This window comes from Struthio camelus, chromosome 15, assembly GCF_040807025.1.
Source record: "Struthio camelus isolate bStrCam1 chromosome 15, bStrCam1.hap1, whole genome shotgun sequence".
Lineage (NCBI taxonomy): Eukaryota > Metazoa > Chordata > Aves > Struthioniformes > Struthionidae > Struthio > Struthio camelus.
This window is the reverse complement of record NC_090956.1, coordinates 5,544,992-5,566,600: the sequence shown is the minus strand read 5'-3', so window position 1 is coordinate 5,566,600 and position 21,609 is coordinate 5,544,992. Positions and strand designations below refer to the sequence as shown.

At 36.1% G+C, this 21,609-nt stretch overlaps 1 protein-coding gene across 5 annotated transcripts in view; it reads left to right on the top strand.

The window, feature by feature from the left end:
- SDK1 (sidekick cell adhesion molecule 1) overlaps positions 1 to 21,609 on the top strand; it is a 430,635-nt gene that overhangs the window by 130,128 nt on the left and 278,898 nt on the right. For all 5 annotated transcript variants that reach the window (XM_068908486.1, XM_068908485.1, XM_068908487.1 and 2 more), the window contains 3 exons: positions 1,952 to 2,111; positions 8,315 to 8,421; positions 12,556 to 12,703. In XM_068908486.1, the coding sequence (XP_068764587.1) occupies positions 1,952 to 2,111; positions 8,315 to 8,421; positions 12,556 to 12,703 (415 nt within the window). The remainder of the gene's footprint in view (positions 1 to 1,951; positions 2,112 to 8,314; positions 8,422 to 12,555; positions 12,704 to 21,609) is intronic.

The window sequence follows — 21,609 nt, the reverse complement described above, 5'->3', positions numbered from 1 at the left end:
TGTTTCCAGCTGCGCATATGTCCTTCTTAGCAAATATCTGGGAGCTGCTTCTGTTGACTATTGCCAATAATGGTTTTAAGCACAATAGATATTGTAATCTCTGCTTTGGTTAATCCCCACAACATCCCCATAACTGTGGAGTGTTTATTTCCTTATAGTGTCCCTGCTGTCATCTTTCATGTGTTTTTATTCATGTCTTCCCTTCTGGGTCCCTGAGTTTAGACCATCTTTTGGCTTTCCTTGTCCTTGGCTGGCCATGTGGTCAGATCGGTCCTTTCTCCTTACCAGTGACTTGTTTCTTTCTTGTATCCAAAGCTTTCTTTGACTTTTAAGTTCTGTTTTATGGCATATCTATTTTCTATTCAAGTACCCTTACTTTCTTTATGCATCAGATACAGGAAAAGTCTTTTGCAACAGGAGCATTTTTGAGAATAAAGTTCTGATAAAGTTTCTGTAATATTCCTCAACCTGTCTGCTCACAGCTTCTTCCAATAAACTTTGGGGTGTTCACATGATTGAGCAAATTCATAAAGCTGTATAAAAATAATCAGAGTTGGTCGACCTATTAAATATTACTCCATTTTTATATTAAAACTCTAATCTTGAATGTAATGCATATATGCATAAACATATTATTGACAATGCAAAGTGTTTGTAGGCTTTTCAGATGAACAATCTACAGTTCCTACACAGCTTCTAGTAGAAATTTGAGATGTAATACATGAAATCTTTGATTTTCTAGAGTTGGCTAAGAGGCAGGTCTCCCAACAGATGCAAAATTGTAATAGCTCTAGATTTCAGTGGGCCTATGACAGTTTACTAGCTGTGAATCTATACGTGCCCTGCCCAATATTACAAAGGGTAGAGCTAGAATAGAAAATGGATTCTGTGCAAAAATGGGTACCGATTACTGAACCAGGTTCTGTAATATCGATGGGATGTTTAGTGAGTGTGTCAAAAATTTATTTATTTCCAAACAGGAGCTCAGATAGAATCTAAGAACATCTAAAAGAAAAACCTTACCCCCCCCCCCCCCCGCAATGTATTCTTTCTACTTTATAGAATTTTGGTGGCTGGATTATAAGTAATTTGAGTGGGCCATTTATTTACTAGTGGCCGAATCCTATTCCTGTTGATGTCAATGAGAGTATGACTGGGCATACAATGATTCATAATTCTGTGGGTTAGCGCTTTTCCTGATGAAAAAGGCACATCTTTTATGGTTATATTGACAACCTCTGCTTATAATTTTGCTGCTTGGAGTATTTTAAGCATTTGTGGTCCACAGGAGAATAAGAGTTTGAAAATGTACGTGACCCTCGCATGTTATTAAAATATCCTAATTCAAAAGCTGTAGTTGATTTCAGGTGATACAATTTAACACACTTTGGTTTGCAATAATATTGAAAAAAAAATCAATCTTGTGCTTTTGTAAGGTGTTTTGTTCTAAACTGTTTTTTCCATCAAAATTTTTCACTTATCCTGAGACTTCTCCTGCTGTGATAATCATTTCCATCCAAGATTACTCTTCTGCTTTTTTTTTATTTTTTAAAGAAAAGTTTTGTGAGTGAATTTAACTCTTGTGAAAGTGAAAAAAAAAAAAAACCTAATAGGGCTGGTTACTGCCAGCCACAGTAGACAATACTGAAGTATCTGATATGTATAAGCAGCAAATATAGACCAAAGGATGTCGGAGTGGGCACTGCTTTTCTTTTCTAAATAAGCATTGGGACCAGAGGTTATCAAGACTTTTTTTTTTTAATTCTAATGTTTCTTTTAATGTTTCTCAAGATAAAACTTAGTTCTAAATGTAGCAACATTAACCTTAAGTACTGAGACGTGCTGTGCTTGTTTTGCATTGACCATTTTGAGAAGAAATGTGCTAAATATTGCTGGCATGAGATTTACTAGTACTCATTTAAATAACTTAAAACTGTTTGCTGTATTTCAGATGATGTTGCACCGTACTTCAAGACTGAGCCAGGCTTGCCCCAGATACACTTGGAAGGAAATCGTCTTGTGCTGACGTGCCTTGCTGAAGGCAGCTGGCCCTTGGAATTTAAGTGGTTACGCAATGACAGTGAAATAACCAACTACTCCAGTGAATATAAGTAAATAAAAGCCATATAACAGTCTTCTTTAAGCGTAATTGAAAAAAGAATGACAGTACCTTAAACAATTTTGTAGACACTGATACACTGACAGTGTTTTTTATTATGAAGGAAGATGGTTTGTAGTAAATGGAGAAGATCTAGGAGAATCTCCATTGCTAAAAACGGTATTTAATGTTCCAAAACAGAGGTCCTAACATAAAAACTTCAAAGTAGCAACAATCCTTTCTTGTGGGAGATGTAAACTCATGTAAATTTATTTTAAAGAGTGGGCATATTCCTTGATGTTTTTTGTGTCGAAACGATTAAGGTTTTCCTGTTCAGAATCAAAAGAAAAAGGGTGCACTGTCACTTTAATTTATATTTGTCTGCTATTCTAGGTATTTTGCTTCTTTACCACCTATAGTGTCTTGAAAGCAGAGCAAACATTAGATAAACGTTATATCTGATTTGTTGCTCGTCCTTAAAGAGAACTAAGCTCAATGGAAGCATCCTTTTCAATAAGGAGGTATAGAAATACAAGAATGGGGTCTAGTTTGTATTATATATATGTTTATACACACTTAGATATATATTTATATATATAAAATAAAAAACTTCTGGTTTCACTTCTGAGAACATGAAAATTAATCCTGTAGTTTAACAACCTTTTATGGATCTGTGTAGTTTGTTCCCTGGACCTCATTTGTTCCCTCCATGTTCTTCAAGGCAACCCATCAGGCAAGAGAAAAAACATGCTGTGCTAATCAGAGCTACATTTTTGCTGATAGGCAGTAGATGGCTGGCCAAGCACGCAAGTGTAAAAAGGCTGAGTTTTGTCTGCATTTTCCTTGTTGGGAGCCTTAATTGGGATATAGAAATCTAATATCTATGCAACTTCTGCACTTCTCAAATTTTGTTCAAATTCAGAAACTCTAAGGGGTGTGTCTTTACTTTAACTGTTATGTTCAAGCCTGGAAATATGCCGATATCTTGAGCCATACACATATCATAACGTTCAGTTTATAGAAGAGATTTGTGAGTCTTTCTAGAAATAAAAGAAGTCTCTAATAGCACAATTCTTCACAGAAAGTTTGAGCATCACTTGCAGTTCATACCAGTGTTTTGATCAACAAGAACAAAGTCTATTGGAATTTCTTGGTAGAAGGAGCTGACAACAGCTCTTATCCATGTAAAATGCTGAGAAAGTAAGAGAAAGCAACCTTATGGGAGGGCAAGAACATGAAATGATAACAAAAAGCAAACTCGAGCTTTGTAGATGTGGCAGGCTAAGGGACTTAACGTTTTATGATACTGGAAGAAACCTGAGAATGTATGACATTTTGAAACTTAAGATCAGAATGCTGAGGCATTTATTAGATATGTGCACATCCTTAATAAACTCACCAGGACCTAAAGTTATAATTTTACTGTGTATTGCAATATGAGGTAGAATCAGTGTATTGGAACATCTTTCCCAAGCTGTATGTACGTATGCATGCATATCTGTACACACAGTACCTTGTTTCTTATCGGTATAGTTAATTTACTCTAGTGAATTTCAGGTCATGATGCAAGGCGTATTTATTCATTTTGCATTTTTTATATTGCTCTTGTTTCCATTTCTAATTAAACATTTGCTACAGAGGTGCTTAAGAAGATAGGAAAATATTAGCTTATAATAATTACACTAACACTGATAGAAAATGTTAATTTAAATATTGCAGCCCTATTATTAATTTGTAATTCCTTGCCACGGTCTAAGATAAGCCAAACAGGATGTTGATTCTGTAGGAAGAGAAAGCTTTAAGCTTTGCTGCTTTAGCAGGCATGTAGTCTTCCAAAAAGGAGTAAATGACATAGGATGAATGAAAGCAAGAAAGGATGTGCTTAGACTTAAAAATTCCAGTTGCAAACTTTAAACTTGGACCCCGTGATAGTTTGTTCTGCAGTTCTTTTAGGTAGGTAGGTGTTTTGTTTAAATGCATGAATCTTTCTTATGTAAGTGACTTCAGCTGCAGGTTGATTTATCAATCAAAGATTTCCAGTAATTGATATTAGTTATTGTTCTTAGTTAAAGTAATGCCTATATTGTAACAGGATGAAAATATTCAAAGCTTATTATAAAACACCAAACAAATAAAGAACAAATTGGAGTCTTTGCATACCATTGCTTGACACTGGTGACCCTGAACGAATGGCTCTTCTTTGTATAAAGATGATGATTAGGTATGCACAGCCTAGCTTTTATAGTGACTGTGCATACACTAGTTTGTATTAAATATTTATGAAAGAACCTTAAATTCGCTGTGGTCTGGGATACATGTATTGTATTGAAAAACAAATTAATATTGCTGATTGAAGTAGTTGTTTTGGCTATTTAGTATAAATTAAGAGTGTTTGAAGTTAAGACAGTGACTTTTTCTTCATTTGGGGGCTTTGGGGGGGGCTGTTTTTTTGAAAGCAAGTTCTAGATTAGTTGGGGCTTCCATAGTTGACTTTGTGGCCTTGAGGATATTAATTTATTTGAATTTAACAAACCAAAGTTATGTTTAAGCAGTAGCACAATTTTCTCCCAAACAACTTAAAAAAAAAAAAAAAGAAGTGTGTTTATTAAATATATGTTTTTAAAATTAGGCACATTGTAATTTTATCCTGTATAAAAAGTTAGATCGGCAGATGCATAATTCCCTTGTTAAAATATTTGAATAGATACTAACCTATATTACTAGCTAAGAAAACATGTTTAATTTTAATTCATTACTGTCTTCACAATCAGGGCTTTTGAAAACCTGTATCCTATAGGTTGATTTTCAACTCTGACAGCATTTAAAATTAGGAATAAAACATTGGAAAGTTGTAAGAAAGCTTCTGCTGGCATTTTTCCTTAGGTGCTCAATAACATTTCGTCCTTAAACTCTGGCTCATCGCTATACCTCTGATGGAGCACTACTTATGTTTTGGAGGACTTCCCTTGAAGCTTTCTTTCACACGTGTCGCTTTGCATCTTTCTGTGGAAACTTTTTAAACAGCTAGTTTCTAGTTGGTTGTACCACTCAAAGCAAATCAACTGACTTTCTAAATTACTTGCACAAGTCCCCAGAAGCCTTTAGTGGCCTTCTGGCATCTTGACAGTGGAAAGTTCTTCTATCTTGGAAGTTACAGCACAGATAAAATTAAAGCAAATAGATGTCTTGTCACTGGGGAAAAAAAAAACCACACACACACATGCCAGAAAAACTATGTTACATTTGATATACATTTAATCCATGGAAGAAATTATTTTGAATTTAGAAAGAATTATTTTTCTCTCTTTTTTGCCTATCAGAAAACACGTTGAATTATGAAAGCTTAGCACAGGAAGCAGTATTTTAGTGTGGGTTGAATAGAAAAGTATGTTTAAAAAAAAGGAAAAAATTAGACATCTGAGATGCAGACTGCTTACAATTGTAAACACAGAATTAGAAATTAAATCAATATCTATTTATCTCTTATCCATTTTTTCGTATTATCCAGTTAGTCTCAAATAATATAAATATATTCTCTATCCTCTTTTGTTACTTTCATTATTTAATTCTCCTAATTTTAGTAGAATTTTAGATTCTATATAGGATTTGTTCCTTAAATGTCAAAATTAGGATTTCTATGTAAAGCCTGAGACTCCATTAACATCTTTACTGTAAGCTTAAACCTAAAAAGTAGTAAGCCTATGTTAGACCTTTCCAGATATTAGGCTTCCTTTTATGATTACATTTTGAAATTTGCAACTAGAACATTTGAATCCATTTCTTCTTCCAATGTAGTTTTTTCTTTGATGTTTTTGTCAGAAAAAGAGAAGATATTTCTATGAAGGAACAAGTGTATGCTCTTCAAAAGCTTTCACAGAACATTGTTCTGAAAAGTCTAGTCAATTAACTTCTTTTAAAACAAGCTCTGAGTAACCGAAGTTGGCAAAAACTTCAGTTTCTTGTGATCAGTGGTCACTTTCCTAGGTCTGTGAGGAGCTTTGCATCAGCTTATAGTCATATCTTTTCTCTTAAGGTCCTATGTGATAAGGTTGCCATCGTATTTGTATTTCAGTTTGTTTAGCATTCTTCCTTCTCCTGTCCCGTTTGCAGGCAATGCACCAGCCAAACCATTTTCATTTCCTTTTAACTTTTCCCTCAGATTTTCCTGCCTTCCCTGTTGCATCTTACCTCTTAGATCACCCTTCCAAAATACTTTTCAGACTCCTGCCTTTGTTCTTTGACTCACAATCTGTGTGTATCCTGCTGCAGTATTACCCAGAAAAAAATCAATCATGCATTTTCCACGTTCGTCTTCCGCACGGTGCCCATTTGCTTGCCTTACCTGCAGACTGTTGCCGAGTAGATGCGCTGAGATGCCAGCCGTTTGGTAGGAATGGGCTGTGCTGGAATTTCCAACGTAGATGACATGTGCAGTGTAAATTTTTAAAAGATTGTCTTTTCTGTAGGCAACACATTAAGAATCTTTCCCTGCTGAAATAGGAGTAGGTCAGAGAAGAAAACCAAAGTAGCACACTTCTGATGTAGTAGGTTTGTTTTCTCTTTAACGGCAGAATAACTAACTGTTTGTTACTGTCTTAGTACAGAAGAATACCGAAGCAAAGAGCCTTTAATTTTGGTTCCATTTAATAGGCAAGTAGAAAAATAAATGTTAGCCAAGTACAATACTGAGTTGTTAGGGGAAGGAGAAAAGCTTATAAAGCTATAAACTCTCTAGTAAAATTAGCTATAAAAATGAATTGTCAATATCTTTTGTCAGGTTTTTTGACTAGTGAAGTTTTGCAGCAGTCATATAATTAGTAAAGAAAGAATCCTGTAAGGAACTAAGGAAGCCTAGTTCTCTCTTGATGTGTGTCCTGTGCCCTGTATAGTCATCTAGCTTCTCACTGTTTCACCTAAGGCATACTCATCAGGCAGGAGGCAGCACGGCCAAGTCGGAGTTGGCCAGCAAGTATCTGTGTGCTAATCATCTCATTTACTACTTCCGGATAGAACAGTCCTACCTGATGTGTCCTCCTTGTCTTTCCCTAAGTTTAGTGAGAACGGGAGGGTGAAGAAGGCACTGTTTTGAGTCTTCCCTGTCTAATTTGCTAGAAATTGTCATAATTCCTGGAAGAAAAATTTGCCAGTTGCTCCAAAGCAGGCTGCAGAGGAGTAGGCTAGGATGCACAGAGACAAACAGGTGACACAATTGCCTACTTTGGAAGTCAGGGCTTTCTGGGAATTTTTTGGTGGTACTGGTGTTCTAATTCACTGGTCTCAGGTTGTGTGACCTATTTTCTATTGTGTATTTGGTCATAGTTACAATGCAGTGATTATAGGCTTCATTTGTCACTTAAGGAGGTGGAAGAAATCTAGTTTCATTTTGATACCATCTGATTCTGTTCACACATTAGCTGTGTATGTGGGTGTGTATAGTATGTGTAAGTATGAGATGAGAAGCCTTCTGTAGTAGAATAAAATTTTGAAAATTAAAATTCAGCAATACTATTTTCCATATCTTTTCATAAAGACTTTCATTAATCCTACCAGAAGGTCTCTGAAGGTGTTTGGGGAAATATGCACTTCGATTAATGTCTGTTTAATGCAGGATTATCTATATTATTTCTATGTTTTGTTCACATTAAAACTGTACCTATCAGCTCATTTTCAAGCTGGGCTATCAGATATAGTTGAATGAGGAAGGCAAACCTTAGTGGACTAAATGACCTTTTAAGTATACTCAGGGGCAAAACAAATGCAATGTACAGTGTGCTATGTCTTTTCCAGTGCTCTTCTGAGTTGAGTTGGTCACACAGCTTACTAAACATCTTTTTTTCATTGGAGAGTTTTGATGTTTCTTGTAAGTTTTCCTGTTGACTACATTTAGATTGTAGTTTTGTTGTGCCACCTCTGGGCAAAATATAAGGTATCTTTACTTTATGAATGAGGTAGATAAATTAAGGAGAACGTTTAAGTGCATATGTCAAGGCAAATTGTGGAGACTAATCAGTATTTATCAAATGTGGATTTTAAGCTGAAAGGGTTTTTTATGCAATTCAAATATTTTTTTCTAAAATATAGTACAGCAAATATTGTGGCTTGAGGTCAGTGATGACATGCTGCATGTAAATTAGTAGAGGAGAAGTAAGAAATGCTATATCAAGCAGCATTGATCTGCTTGTAGACATAGTATAATTCTGTATTTGTGTCTTACAGGTACATCATCCCAGCTTTGCAGAGGTCTGATGCTGGTTTTTATCAGTGTGTTGTACGAAACAGGATGGGGGCATTGCTGCAAAGAAGATCGGAAGTTCAAGTGGCATGTATGTTCGAATAGAAGTTATTTTGTGTTTCATTAGCTAACTGATTTTTTCATACGTCAAAAACAACGTAGCAATAAAACGTGCTAGTTTTTATCTGAAAATTTATTAGCGATCATATTTGAAAATTATTGAAATACAAGAAAATTTCACATTTAATATAGTTATAATCTGGGAAACAAGTTCAGAGTGGTGCAATGTTAAGTTTTCAGCAAAGCTTTGAACGATTCAAAGCCATCAAGACAGGAGGAGATTGTTTGGAGACAGCTGTAGGAAAAGAGAAAACTCTTATACCCTTCCTTGAAGACACAGAGATGAACAAAGGCAAAGAAAACAAAAGCCCAAAAGACAGGGAGAAGGTATCTGAAGGAAAACAGCGTGGAGGAGTAGCTCTATGAAGATTTCGGAACATAATTCTTATGTTACAAAATTAATAGTTGTTTCACAGCCAAAACCTTGCTGATCAAACTTTAGGAGTCTATTCTGAATACCTTTCTGAACCAAATTCTCCAGTGTTTGTTCCGCCTCAGTATGGACTGTGGAAGATTTTCTGGAGCTGACATCTAATTTGATATCTGACTTTCATTTGGAAATGTTAAAATGACTTTCTCTAGTGTCACTGCTAAATTGCATTGTGTAGTAAATGGTTGTCCAGTCTTATTTTCATTTTTTTCTGTTAAAAAATTAACATTCTGTTAATGTATAGAAAAGATAATCCAAATAACTTGGATCAGAATTCATCAGAAAATTAGACTTTATTCTTTCTTTGAAGTACATATATTTTTTAAAAAGAGAGATTTATATATTTCAGGTTAGCAATGTGTTACATGGTCAGATTGATCTTCCTCAGGGTCAATATCTGTAAAACTAGTAGTAGCAAATGTCACTTCATATGTGGAATTTAGGAGGTAAACTGAGTTATTTACTAGAAAACCAATTCCAAGGAACAGATGAAAATTAATAACTATGTCATGAAGGAAGTTACTTGGAATTTTCTGCACTTTAAAATAAAAACAGTTACAGATGCTACTGTAAAGGTTTTGATCTCATGTTCACCAGCTTCCTATATTGAAGTAAACTGTGTGACTATATCAATAATTAAATGTTTGCACTCTCAGTGATATTGTTTCAAAGATGCTGGGAGCCAGTCTAAAAATTCACTGCTGCCAAAAGGCAGGGGAGTTAGAGCATTTCCTGCTCTAACTCCCCTGCCTTCCCCCACCCGTTATGCCTTTGCTGTGGACTCCTCCTACTGATCTTGTGCTTGCTCTGATGTGCGTCAGACCATCAGAGATATTTTTCTGAATATTTTTCTTCTATTTTAGTCAATTATACCAAGCCAGCGAGAAGGAACTGGAAGCTGGTGCAAGGGTGCACAGCTGTGAAGGGGAGGGTGGATGTCTAACAAGGTCAGAAGGGGAAGATGGGAGCAGGAAGGATAGGGCAAGGTGAGGGTGAGACGTTGCGTTTTCTGCAGTAGTGAGCCAGTGGATCAGCCTAGATGCCTCTGAAGTTGTATCTACAGGTGTGGTTTCAGGGGACAAATGGTTTGGCAGCAGTACCGGAGTGACATATAACCATTTTCTTCTCCTTCTCACCAAGTGTTCCCACTCTTGTATTGCAGTGTGGCACGCTATCCCTTTAGGCTGAGCAGGAGAAGTTGTGCATGCAGCTGTGGACTGGGAAACTCATCCAACAGCTTTTGAAAAGCAACAGTTATTTTGTAGGGTTTGGTAAAATAGTTTGTTACCCCCAGTAAGATTCCCTACGCTGCTATGCATGCAGTTGTACTGGCACAGTGGAGGGCACAATTTCTGAGGAAGTACTTGCGGGAATCTTAGTAAGGAGGCGACACAGGAATACTTTACCTTGATAACACTGCTAAGGGATTTTGTCTCCTGAAAAGACAGCCTTTTTCCCTTCTGCATGAGGGAAAGATTTGCAGTAAAGCACTCTGTTTTTCCATGATTTTTCTTTTGAGTGTTTGGCTGTTCTTGAGAAAGAAAGAATTATAATTTTTTCCTTTTCTTTGTTTTTTAATTTTTTCCTGTTTAAATTGTACGTCTACATGGCTGAACAAGGCTGAAGAACTGTTTGTTGAGACTTCTCTGTCTGAATTAAGAATTTTTTTTTAAATTTATTTTCACTGATAAAGATATTGAGACAAAGTAAAGAAGATCTTATGAGACGGCAGATTCTTCTTGGTCTTGGTCCTACAGTGACCTGTATGGTTCCTATAGTGAAACTTAGCACTCAGACTTGCCCTGTTTTCCCCACAGATGGAAATGTGCTATGAGTTTTAAGAATCCTCCTTCTCTTCTATCTGGGATAACTATTGCTACTATGATTATTTTCTATATTTTAACATTTTTCTATCTAAATAAATTGTGTTAAGCTATATGGGCATAATGAAGTACCTCATATTTTACCATAATTTACTTTTGTATTCTTAAAAAATATATCGGAAAACAGAATTCAAAGGGTTTAGGTCATCTTGTCCAGTCCTTCAGAGTTACAGGGAACTATACATTAGGTACTATATGGGTACTTTGTTCCACTAGATATAAAATGTTTCCTAATAAACTTTAAAAAACTTAAGATATGTAGTGAAAATACAAAAGTCACAAGTATAATGTGCATTGAGAAAGATCTGAGGTATTTACCATGTCCTAGATCTCTGAAGCAGCAGCAAACTTGTTAAATAATTTAAAAAATGTTCTCAACCCATGCTAAAGTATTACTTAACTGAATAGGAACAGATATTTATAAGAAAACTACTGAGTAAATCTTAATTACAGAATTGGCTTAAAAATTCTTGGATTGTGAAGACTAGAATAATGATATGACAGTGAAGTTAATTAGATCCACCTACACGGTTTGAAACTTCTTTTCAAGTAGGTGATCCGATTACAGTTGTGAGAAATATGGAGCAACAAAGGAAGTACAGTGCTGATTATGTCTGAATAAATAACTTGAAAATCACAAAGATGATTAAAGCCTCTTTAAAATACCATGTGTTTTTAATTCCTGCTCTTGTTCTGTCTCTTCTTATCTCCTTCCATCCACAGACCTGATAGTAGACTTGTATGCATCTATCTCCCTTGCATCCCTTTCTGCTCTAGAGAACTTGTGAGGATTCATGTGGTCCTAAGAAAAACCAACCAAACAAAAAAAAAACCTAAACAAACAAACAAACAAACAAACAAAAGAAGAATTCAATGGAGGAAACCAGAAGAGTTCTCTGTGTGTCAGCTTCTCAGTTTAAAGCAAATTAAAATGCATACAAGCTCTTTGGAGAGTGAATAGGGCTGTAGGCTCCTACTTGTTTATTTTAATGAATAGAAATAAGATACAAAAGGCAGAAGAAAAACAAGAGAAAAGCATTTACTGAATTTTTAACAAAGACTCCATAGACATATGAACTTGTCTATGAAATGAACACTTCTTCAGAGGCAGAGGTTCTGCCATTGTAGAGGTTTCTTTCTTCCATTAAAATACTTATTAAAACCTACTGTGTAATACTACTGATGCCTTTGTAAATGTCAAAGATCCAGATGCACTATTTACATCATAGAAGAACTAATAGATACCGACATAACTTTAGCCTTGTTATTTTAATATCCATTTGGCCTTTATGACCTGCTTGCATAGATCGGACTGTAGACTGGCTTGACTGTAAGTGATGCAGCTGCTTTGTCTATGTGTGTAACTATAGATAGAAGGAAAAATATCATGATTAAAAAAACTGATAAAATGATATATACCATTTGCATTCCTTTGCATCACACAATAAGCTCTTTTATGTGGTACAAGGATATATTTAAAAAAGTTCCCTATCAAAATGTCGCTTTCAGTTAAAAACAGACTCAAATATTGCAAAAGATCACTAAGACTATGCAGTGTTGCTGATTGATGCACTTCTTGTGTGCGCTAGCAGCACTTGACTCTGCCTTATGCCTTACTGCTCACCCAAATCTGTGTTAATCAGCGCTGTTTCATGATCTGTTGTGTCATATTGCCTAATTATAGCAATGCTAATGACTGTTGTAAAACAGTTATTTCTTTCTCTGACCCCTGAGAAGAAAGAGGGCGAGATACAAGAACTTCTGTGACTCTTAGTATAATTTTTCTTTGCAGATATGGGAAATTTTATGGACACAAACCAGCGAGAAACAGTGACTGAAGGACAAGCTGCAGTTCTAAACTTCCTGCATATATTCAGCTATCCAAGACCACAAGTGACATGGTTTAGAGATGGGCACAAGATTATACCAAGCAGCAGAATGTAAGTTGATGTAAAGTTAAAACAAACAAACAAACAAAAAATCCCACCCTGAGATATGATTAACTACATTTGATAACCTAACTTACATTTTAAGTACACTAATTAAGATTTAAAGAGAATAAAGTAGCATAGCTCATACTAAGTTTGAGATAAATGTCTATTTTAATACCAGCTATGAACTTCCTAAGCAGTTTGACAAAATAATTCATGTGATTTTAATGTTCCTGGTGCAGCATAAGGGAATGAATATGCAGAACGTCTGCCCTCTCTTCACTCTATTCATTTTCATGGTACATTTTGGAAAAGTGAATGCTCATCTCTCAATTATATTTACTTGAATGGGCTAACTTAATGAATACTGAGTGCTTTTTTTTGTTTGTTTGTTTTTAAACAGGTAGGGCTGAATATTTACATGGAATTATGCTTATACTGTTTTCCTCAGAATAAAATTGTAAATTTTTTTTAATTCTATGAATTACATTTTCACATATTCAAAGGGATAGAGATGCTAGGAACTGATGGTACTCAGATGTTGCTAAGTTCCAGAAGGACTGCTGAATCTTTAGAGTTTATATAAGAAAGAGAAAACTTCTTGGATTTTAATTTTATTAATCCGTACTGTATATTTTACTGCCTCTCACATGCATTTCTTAAACACAAAAGCTAGTATCTTAGCTAAGCTCCTTGAAACTGCTAAAATTAGTATTGCAAGAATGTGAAACAACTATGTAGTAATTTATGAATAGTTTAATAGTAATTTGATGGGAAGCAAGCTGGAGAATGAAACAATGTTCTTTTGGCTGATCTCTTGAAGAGACCTAAGAGACAAATCCTGAGTTAATAACCATTAAGAATCTACTTCCTTCAATCCTGACATGATACAAATTTTATTTTGTCAATGCTGGCAATACACAAATCAAAAAAATTGCAAAGAAGCCTTGTTATCCAAGTATCAGACTGCTGCTTGGGAAGTATAAGTGGGCAACAGAGTGATGTAGGCAAGGGCCTGCTTGCAATATCTGGAAACGAGTTCAATGTAGGTCCCCTTACAGTCTAGGAAAATTTCTAATAGCCATATATGTAAGTGTATTTGATAATCTACAATCCTACTCTTACTCCTACCCTATTGGGATTGTTAGGTCAAAATCATCGGTAGTTCATAGCACTATGGCACTGTTTACCAATGAGAGAATTATGAAACTTTGTTCTATGGTAGGGTTGGAATGTATCTAAAATTTCCCCCATGTGTTTTATTTCCGTACTCTGATATTTTGTCCAAAAGGATTTTTTTAGGACTTTTATCTAGGCTGCAGAGGAAGTTCTGAACACTTTTGCAGTGGAAGTACAGGTGCTGAAATTTTGAACCTCCTTTTAAGTTTATATGTAGTATGGTAAGCCTGATAAATCTGTCGGTTTCCAAACTTATGTTGCGCATACCAGTCATCTGTGCAATCTATGTGCAGTAGGTCTACTGCTTCCTCAAGCTATTAGAAAAAACATACAGCACCAACTCACATATTGCTGTCTGTAAAATTCTGGAAGTAAACATGGCAGCCCTAGAAGTACATGAAACCTGAGACCCAGAGAGGATGTACATTTAGGCATAAAACTGTTAGAAATGAAAAATATCGTTCTCGTGGGAACTCTATTTCTTCTCTGATGAGCAAGATGTGCATTTCAGGTCATGCCTTCTGTGCACACAAAGGTGCATCCATTTAACTGATCACTTTAGCAACTGATCCGGTTAGATTGAGGCAACCACCTTGTATGGATGCTCTTTAAACTGATTAAAAGTACCTTATGTTGCTAAATCAATATAAAGGTTTTAAAATCCTGATTGCCAAATCAATCAGCTACTCAGCTATAGTAATGTCACGGTTTGTCACGTTGCTTTCACAGGCCGGCTGCTTCCATTCAGGCAGTCTCAAAGCCCAGATGTTTGCGGCCGCCTGTATATAGTCATGGTCAAACTGGGGGTGTAGTCATCTATTATCACATGATGTTTCCAGCAAGCCCGCGATGGTTCCGGCGTATTCTCGGCTGTTCCCTTGATTGACAGGTGCCAGGTGTTCCCTCCGCGTGGGTTTGTTCTCCCGATTCCTATCGATGTCGATGGGACAACAGGTCTACCTCTTTGGGGTCAATGCCAGGGCAGCTCCAAGGCTATTAGGTCTACCCATTACATTCTGGGGGGGGGGGAACAGGACCACCACAAGTAATGGTTCCTAAGAGTGACATCACTGCATTGTATGCAGACTGAGGAAATAAACAGTGATAAAAATGAAGACAGTAGAGGTAGTTATGGCACACAATAATTTTTCATCAGCGCGTGTTGAATACAGACAAAGTTGGCACTGACATGGTTTTTTTTCTGTAGCAACTTTTAAGAAAACAATTCGCTCAAGTAGGTGGTCAAGTAGACTCTTATTAATGCAAAAACCTTTACTTACAGATACTTAGCACTGCACCCAACTTCTTAGACCTCTTCTAAGGTGAGAGGTGTTAATGATCCTGATGACTGGAGTACAGGGCTGCTGTCACCCTTAGAATGAGTTCATCTCACTGATGCAGAAACTGAGATGGATACGTGTGCTGAGTTGTCATTATTTGAGAAATTTGAAAGGTGAAAAGTAAGGAGCAATTCTGAAAAAAAAGAATGCTTACGCTCTTTTCCGGAGCGGCATTTAAGTGGCTGGTAGGATTTACCTAGCGTTCTCAAGGAGGTGAATGCTGATATCTGTCTTGCAATGCATACAGACGTTTGGCAGGTGGGGAGAAGCTCTGCCAGTGTTTCTTTTAAAGCTATTCAGCATTCCAATAATAGCATGCTTCTAGGGAACTAAGATAGCAAAAGATACATTACTGAATTGTCAACAAATTCTGGCATAACTATATATATGTATTTTTGAAGATACCTTACAAGTATATGAAATAAGACTATTATTTGTTCTGTGCCTTCTCTGTGTTAATTATGCACCTTAACACAGTGGATGGTTCTAGTAGATATTCTTGAATCCTGACGAGCAGATGTAGTGGACCAATTTCCTATTTCTCTTACTGGTTGTTAGGCTGAAGAGTGTCAGTTTTTTAGGCTGGGGGAAAAACGTTTTGATTCTGTGAATAGCTTAGGTTTCACAGTGTCTTCTAAGGGAAAAGTCAAAATGGTATTCCTACTATGTGAGTGCACACAGCTGTGATGTTGTGTAAGAGGAAGTTCCTTTTAAGATGTTGGTAATTTTTTTTTTCTCGCACAGTGCATATTCTGTTTAATTTAACTGGCAGTGTAACTCCTGGTGGAAAGGTTTATTCAACTTTGCAGTGAATAATTAGGTATTAATTCCTATTTTAGCTGTGTTGATGCCTTAACATTTGTTTAAAGCCCCCAAATATAAATTAGGAAAACGACTGTTATTTTTATAAGCTTTTCATGGTAAAAATGAAAATTTCCTCCTAAATGAGTGGGTTGATGTGAAGATGTGAGCAAATCCCTCTGTAGTATATGCATGTGAAGCAAATGGCCTACATGTAGTCATGGGGTTATTGATATAATTTCTGACATAGGGCAACTAACACACCCGCAGCAGAGTTGTTACGGCATGACGGTGTGTATTTAAAAATTTAAGACCTAAAATTCTCCCCCTCCCCTTAGTACAGTGGGTTTATATATTCATTTTGGCTTTGCTGCATTTTCTTTCACCAAAGTCTCAATTTGTTAATTTAAAGGGCTGTTTGTGGATCGTCAGAAGGAAGCTATATACATGCTAGAAAGATGTGAAGTTGAGAATCTAGGAGAAAAGAGCAAGAGATTATCAACAACAGCAAAAGAAAATAAAGAGAGGAATTAGGATCTGTGATATTTTTTATTATTATGTCCAATGATAATTTCGCAAGGAGTTTTAGAAGACTTTGCATAACATCTACATGTAAAAATGTTTTCCAAATGTACCAGTAGACTAATGTGAAATAAGAACTGCTGTGTATTCCAGTGAATTGACTGATGGGATGTTTCCACCTGTTTCCCTTCACGTCTTACAGAAAACAATAGCCCCTCTAAAGGTAACTGTGTCAAAAGAGATTGCTACCCTGAGATGTCAAGTCTTCAGCTTTCCTTGCCTGGGTGTACTTCATCAGAGTAAAAGCAGAGAGCATTTGACTTTCTCTCTGCATGGGGCGTGCACAGTACCTTCGAGATGCACAAAGGACAGTAGCACCACCAAAGTCTACAATTGCCTTTTAGTTGTGATAGCAAGGAATTAAATCTTTAGTCCTTTTACAGTATTTTTTACCTTTTTCTAAGTGAAGGACTTTTTCACTGAAAAGACTCACATTAGCAGTCGATGCGTTTATTGTTGATTTGTTTTTAAAGAAAAAAACTTAGACTGTAAAGACATTTTTACTGTCTTCAGTAATTTTCTGCAGTTAAAAGTACTTTTTCTTCTAGATCAGTGTGCTAAAACTGATGTGCCTAATCTTGTAGTAACTTTTTTCTGTCTTGATAGCTCAGTAGTGAGATTTATTGACTGTTTATTGCATCTAGGTGTAATGAATGCAGAAGACCTTTCTGCAGAGGTTAGTACATATTTACACTGAGATATTTATAATTCAGCAACTTAAGTGACAGCATTGTAAGTTGATCATACTGCCCAGAAATCAACAGTTGTACATTGTTTTCACAAATGATCACCCATTTTGCATTTTTAAGGTAGACAGTATTTAGTGTTATATTGAGGTGCTCTCGTGTCCCTCAAGTAGAAAGTGAAGTGTGCAGTTTTAGGGCCTTTTTTGTTTTGTGATAGGTTATGTGCACTGAGAATTGTGGGAACTACTTGATAATGATGTTTCCAAGCCAACTTCCAAGCCAATTCATACATGAAATCTTTCTTTTCCTAGTAAGCTGCACTTGGATGAGCATTTCTGCTGGTTGCATATCATTGTTACTGTACTTCTCCAGTTCACCAAATGGCTCCAATAACTTAAAGGGCAGCAAGCAGCAGTGGCTGTTTAAACCAACACTGTCTCCAGAAGTAACAGCAGTCAAACTTATGTCCTCGATGTGGTTTCTCTGTGATTTAAATTTATTCTTAGGATTTTCTGCAGCTTCTGTGTTGATAATTAGTTCACTAGAAGCATTAAATGATTTCTTAGCTCACTTTTTGCTGGTGGAGTTCTATCTGACACAGCACAGAGAATTTCTTTTTTGTCATATAAAGACATTGTTGGAGTGGTGGCCCTTAAAGCTAAGTGGACTTCTGTCACGCAGTTAACTGTAAATGAACCAAATGTGCTTCGTCTTGGCAGACAGATGATGAATTTCATTGCCTTTAGGTATACATGAGTCTAATACATTTTTTTTGTAATAAGGACTTTTCATTATACATGTGAACAAACGTGGTCCTTAGTATCTCTTACGGAGACTGAATGTGCTGCAAACTGTGAAATGAAAGTATGTTAGGCCCAAGCAACTCTTACACAGGACCTGCTGTGTTTTTGGACATCCATGACATAATAAGCAAAGCTCGTGCAGATTTACTAGCCACTTGAGGTAAAGTTTTACTTTAACTATGTTAAGGTAAAATTGTAAATATATTACTGGCAACGTCACTAACAATAGCTGCAACTGAGTGTTCTTTAAAAGATGAGAAATCTAAAAGGTACAGAACTAATATATTGGATTTGGGGTTGCTATTTGTATTAGATTAGGTTTTGCCTTGATGGTAACACCTCACTTTATGCTCCATGTGTATATTTTTCACTTTTAAAACAAACACCACGTCATTTTTTTATGAGCAGTTCCAGTGCCAACAATGCATTTCTCTACAACTTCTATCCTGTCATACAACTTGCGTTAGTTGCACATAACTACTTTTCACACATAGCAGATAATACTTTAATTAAAATTGTGATGATTAGCGTTAGCAAACAATAAATTCGGAGACTGTCAAGTCTGTAGTGTGTTAGCTGAGCAATACCTTAAAGAAAAAGGGTTTGCACAGCTCTCGTGTCAGCTAACAGCATGAACTGGAGTGGCACCTCTCATCTGTAAGAGATATGACGAGAAAATTGTAAACTGTTTTTATCTGTCAGTACCTGTGGGTATGTGACCGTGTACAGGCATCACATTAATTTTAAGATCACCTTTTCAGTACCTGAGAATGAAGAAAATTTTGTAGAATTAAATTATTTCCCTAAACTGAGGTGCATTAACACCCAAGTATTTATTTAAACAAACTTAAGCACTGAGTAACTTCAACTTCAAGGAACAAACAGGCAGCACTAGAAAACATCTCGCCTGGCATTTTACTGCTATCCTCAAGACCCATATGTGTATGAAAAACTGCAGGGAAATCTCCCATCATCTCCTCAAGTACTCAGTTTGAGGAGTCCTGGATACTATCCGTGGGCTGTTTTGAGTACTGTTACGTCTACTGTGTTCAGCAGAGGAAAACATTAACACCTCAGCACAAACAAATCCCAGGGTTATTTTCTAAAGCTGTTCGACGTATCAAGATTCAAACACACTGTTTTTCTCTCTGCTCAGAATTTGTTCACCAGTGATTTTAAATACATATCTCAAATTTATTCACACCTCTCAACTTTCAGGGTACAACCTCATATGCTGGGTAGGTGAAGAGGTAGACTAGGTCGTGTTTGGGGACCATGCGAGTGCTGAGATGAGTGTGTAACAGGGACACAGCCCATCACAGGATGGAAGAGAGACAGTAGAGCAGGCTTGCTGCCAAAGAACATGCTTTTTAGCAAGGCTTATTTGACAGTGGATCCTTTCCATGAGGTACGCTTTGGCATGCAAGTCGCATTTTGGGATTTGACCTATCTGTTTCTTTATAAATGTGGGTCCCAAAACATAATTTGTTTATGTATATATATATACACATATACATCTATATATACACACACACATACACGCATATATATTTTTATAAAGCTAGTGAAGTTACTGCTATTCTACTAGCACTATAAAATCTGTATTTCCTGAGAGAAAAAGAGTAGGTACTTGGAAGTAATATTGTGTTATAAGGGGCCTCAACTGTCCATGGTATCTCTCAGTGCAAATCTTCAACTGCTGTAAATATCAATAAAAGTTCAAAGATCACTGCCTAAGAGAAAATCTGGCTACTAGATATTGGTTTTTAAGACAAGTATGTTTGAAAAGCAAAATCATTTTTGTGTCACCATGCTCATTAATCATAGATTTAGAATTTGTAAAACAAAGGGGAAGGGATGGGAGCGTCCCTGGAAAGAAACCTTTTGGCTTAAACTATGATTTAGTTATCACTGCTTTCGCTAGGAAATTGAGTTATGAGTTTGCTTTCTGGGGCCTGATGTACTTTGAGAGAGAAAGTCTGAACTGTGAATAAGGTATTAATAATAGTTTTACTCCCTGAAAGGTGGTTTGCAATTTAAGTTTTTCTGAAAATGCTGTCCAATGTAGAGGTGGGTAGATATGAAGACTCATTGTCATTGTAATTTGGAACTTACTCCTTGAATCTGCTGCGTTTCCAGAACTATTTATGGTATTAGGAATAAATCATCAATATCTTTATCAATTTCTTAACAAGTAATGTGTGTGGGTGAGGTTTTTTTGTTTTTTGAAAATGTTATTCTGTCTCTTTGAACCGCTCTTTCCATAAACTGAATTATTTTTTTATGTAACCAAGATAGATGTGTGCTTATAAGTGTTGCAGTCACTAAAGGGGAAATAAGCAAAATAAAGCTCCTGCTTTCTGCTTAAAAAGTGGCAAGTTTCCAGATCCCTGTGAACAAATCCCTACCAGGACCTTCACAGGCCTATATTTTTATAGGAATACATGCAAAACCCTTGTGACTTATCAAATATTACAGCCAGTAATTTCTTGTGTTTACCAATTGGCTTTTATTCATCAAAACTGACTGAAGTAAATGCATTTGTGAGTACTTCAGACTGCATATTATGAAGGGTTATTAATTTTATTTTGATACAGAAACAGACAAATCCTGTTTTTCCTCAAGATTCTAGTGGATTTTGTAATGATATATAAAGGTGTTAAGACACATAAGTTTCTGATTTAATAATAATGATTTATGTTGAATAATTTTAAGAGCCGATTGTTTTGGCAGATTTATTTTCATATTGCAAACTTTCATTTTATTCAGAAAAACAACCATAACTTTGCACACTGGGGATATGTCGTGGCTTTAATGGTTGATTTGCATCAAGTCTGCTTTGTTAACAGTATTCAGCTTGCATTTAAAGAATTTGGTACATGGAAGCAAATGTGAAGCAGACCTTACATTAATTAATGCTGCAGAGAAAGGAAGAAACTGGCAGCCTGCCTATGGCTTATCTCTGATCCTTAGTTGTGAGTGGAATCCTTAGCTGTTTTGTGTCTGGCCTTCATCTAACAGATTCCAAATGAATTTAAATGGATTGTAAATGCCCTGTCTGATGTTTCTTGAGTCTATTTGATCTGTATGAGAAGCATGACTTTTAACTCTGGTAAAGGCATCTTGCAATTAAAATTAAGAAAAAACAGTCAAACTCTGCAAATATTCTTGTAAAATCTATTTGACTGCTGCATGTTAGCCCTTCCTTTTCTTCTGATATTTTGATACACACACACACACACACACACACACACGTATAAAAAAAATCTCATAAAAATCTATTGGTTTGCATTTTAATGTCAGGACCAATTCTAGATATAGACAAAGAAGGATGTATTTGTTGGGGTGACCACAGTCATTAGCTGCTCCCTGAACTTCATTCTCTTTACCTTCAGCCTTAAACTCCTGCTGCTAGGGCAGGAAAAGAGAAGCATACATCATCAGGCAAATTTTCATCATAGCAGTGGCAAGGGGAAAGGATAAGAAAGGAAATGCTGGAGAAAGTCCATGCCTCTCCTCCTCTT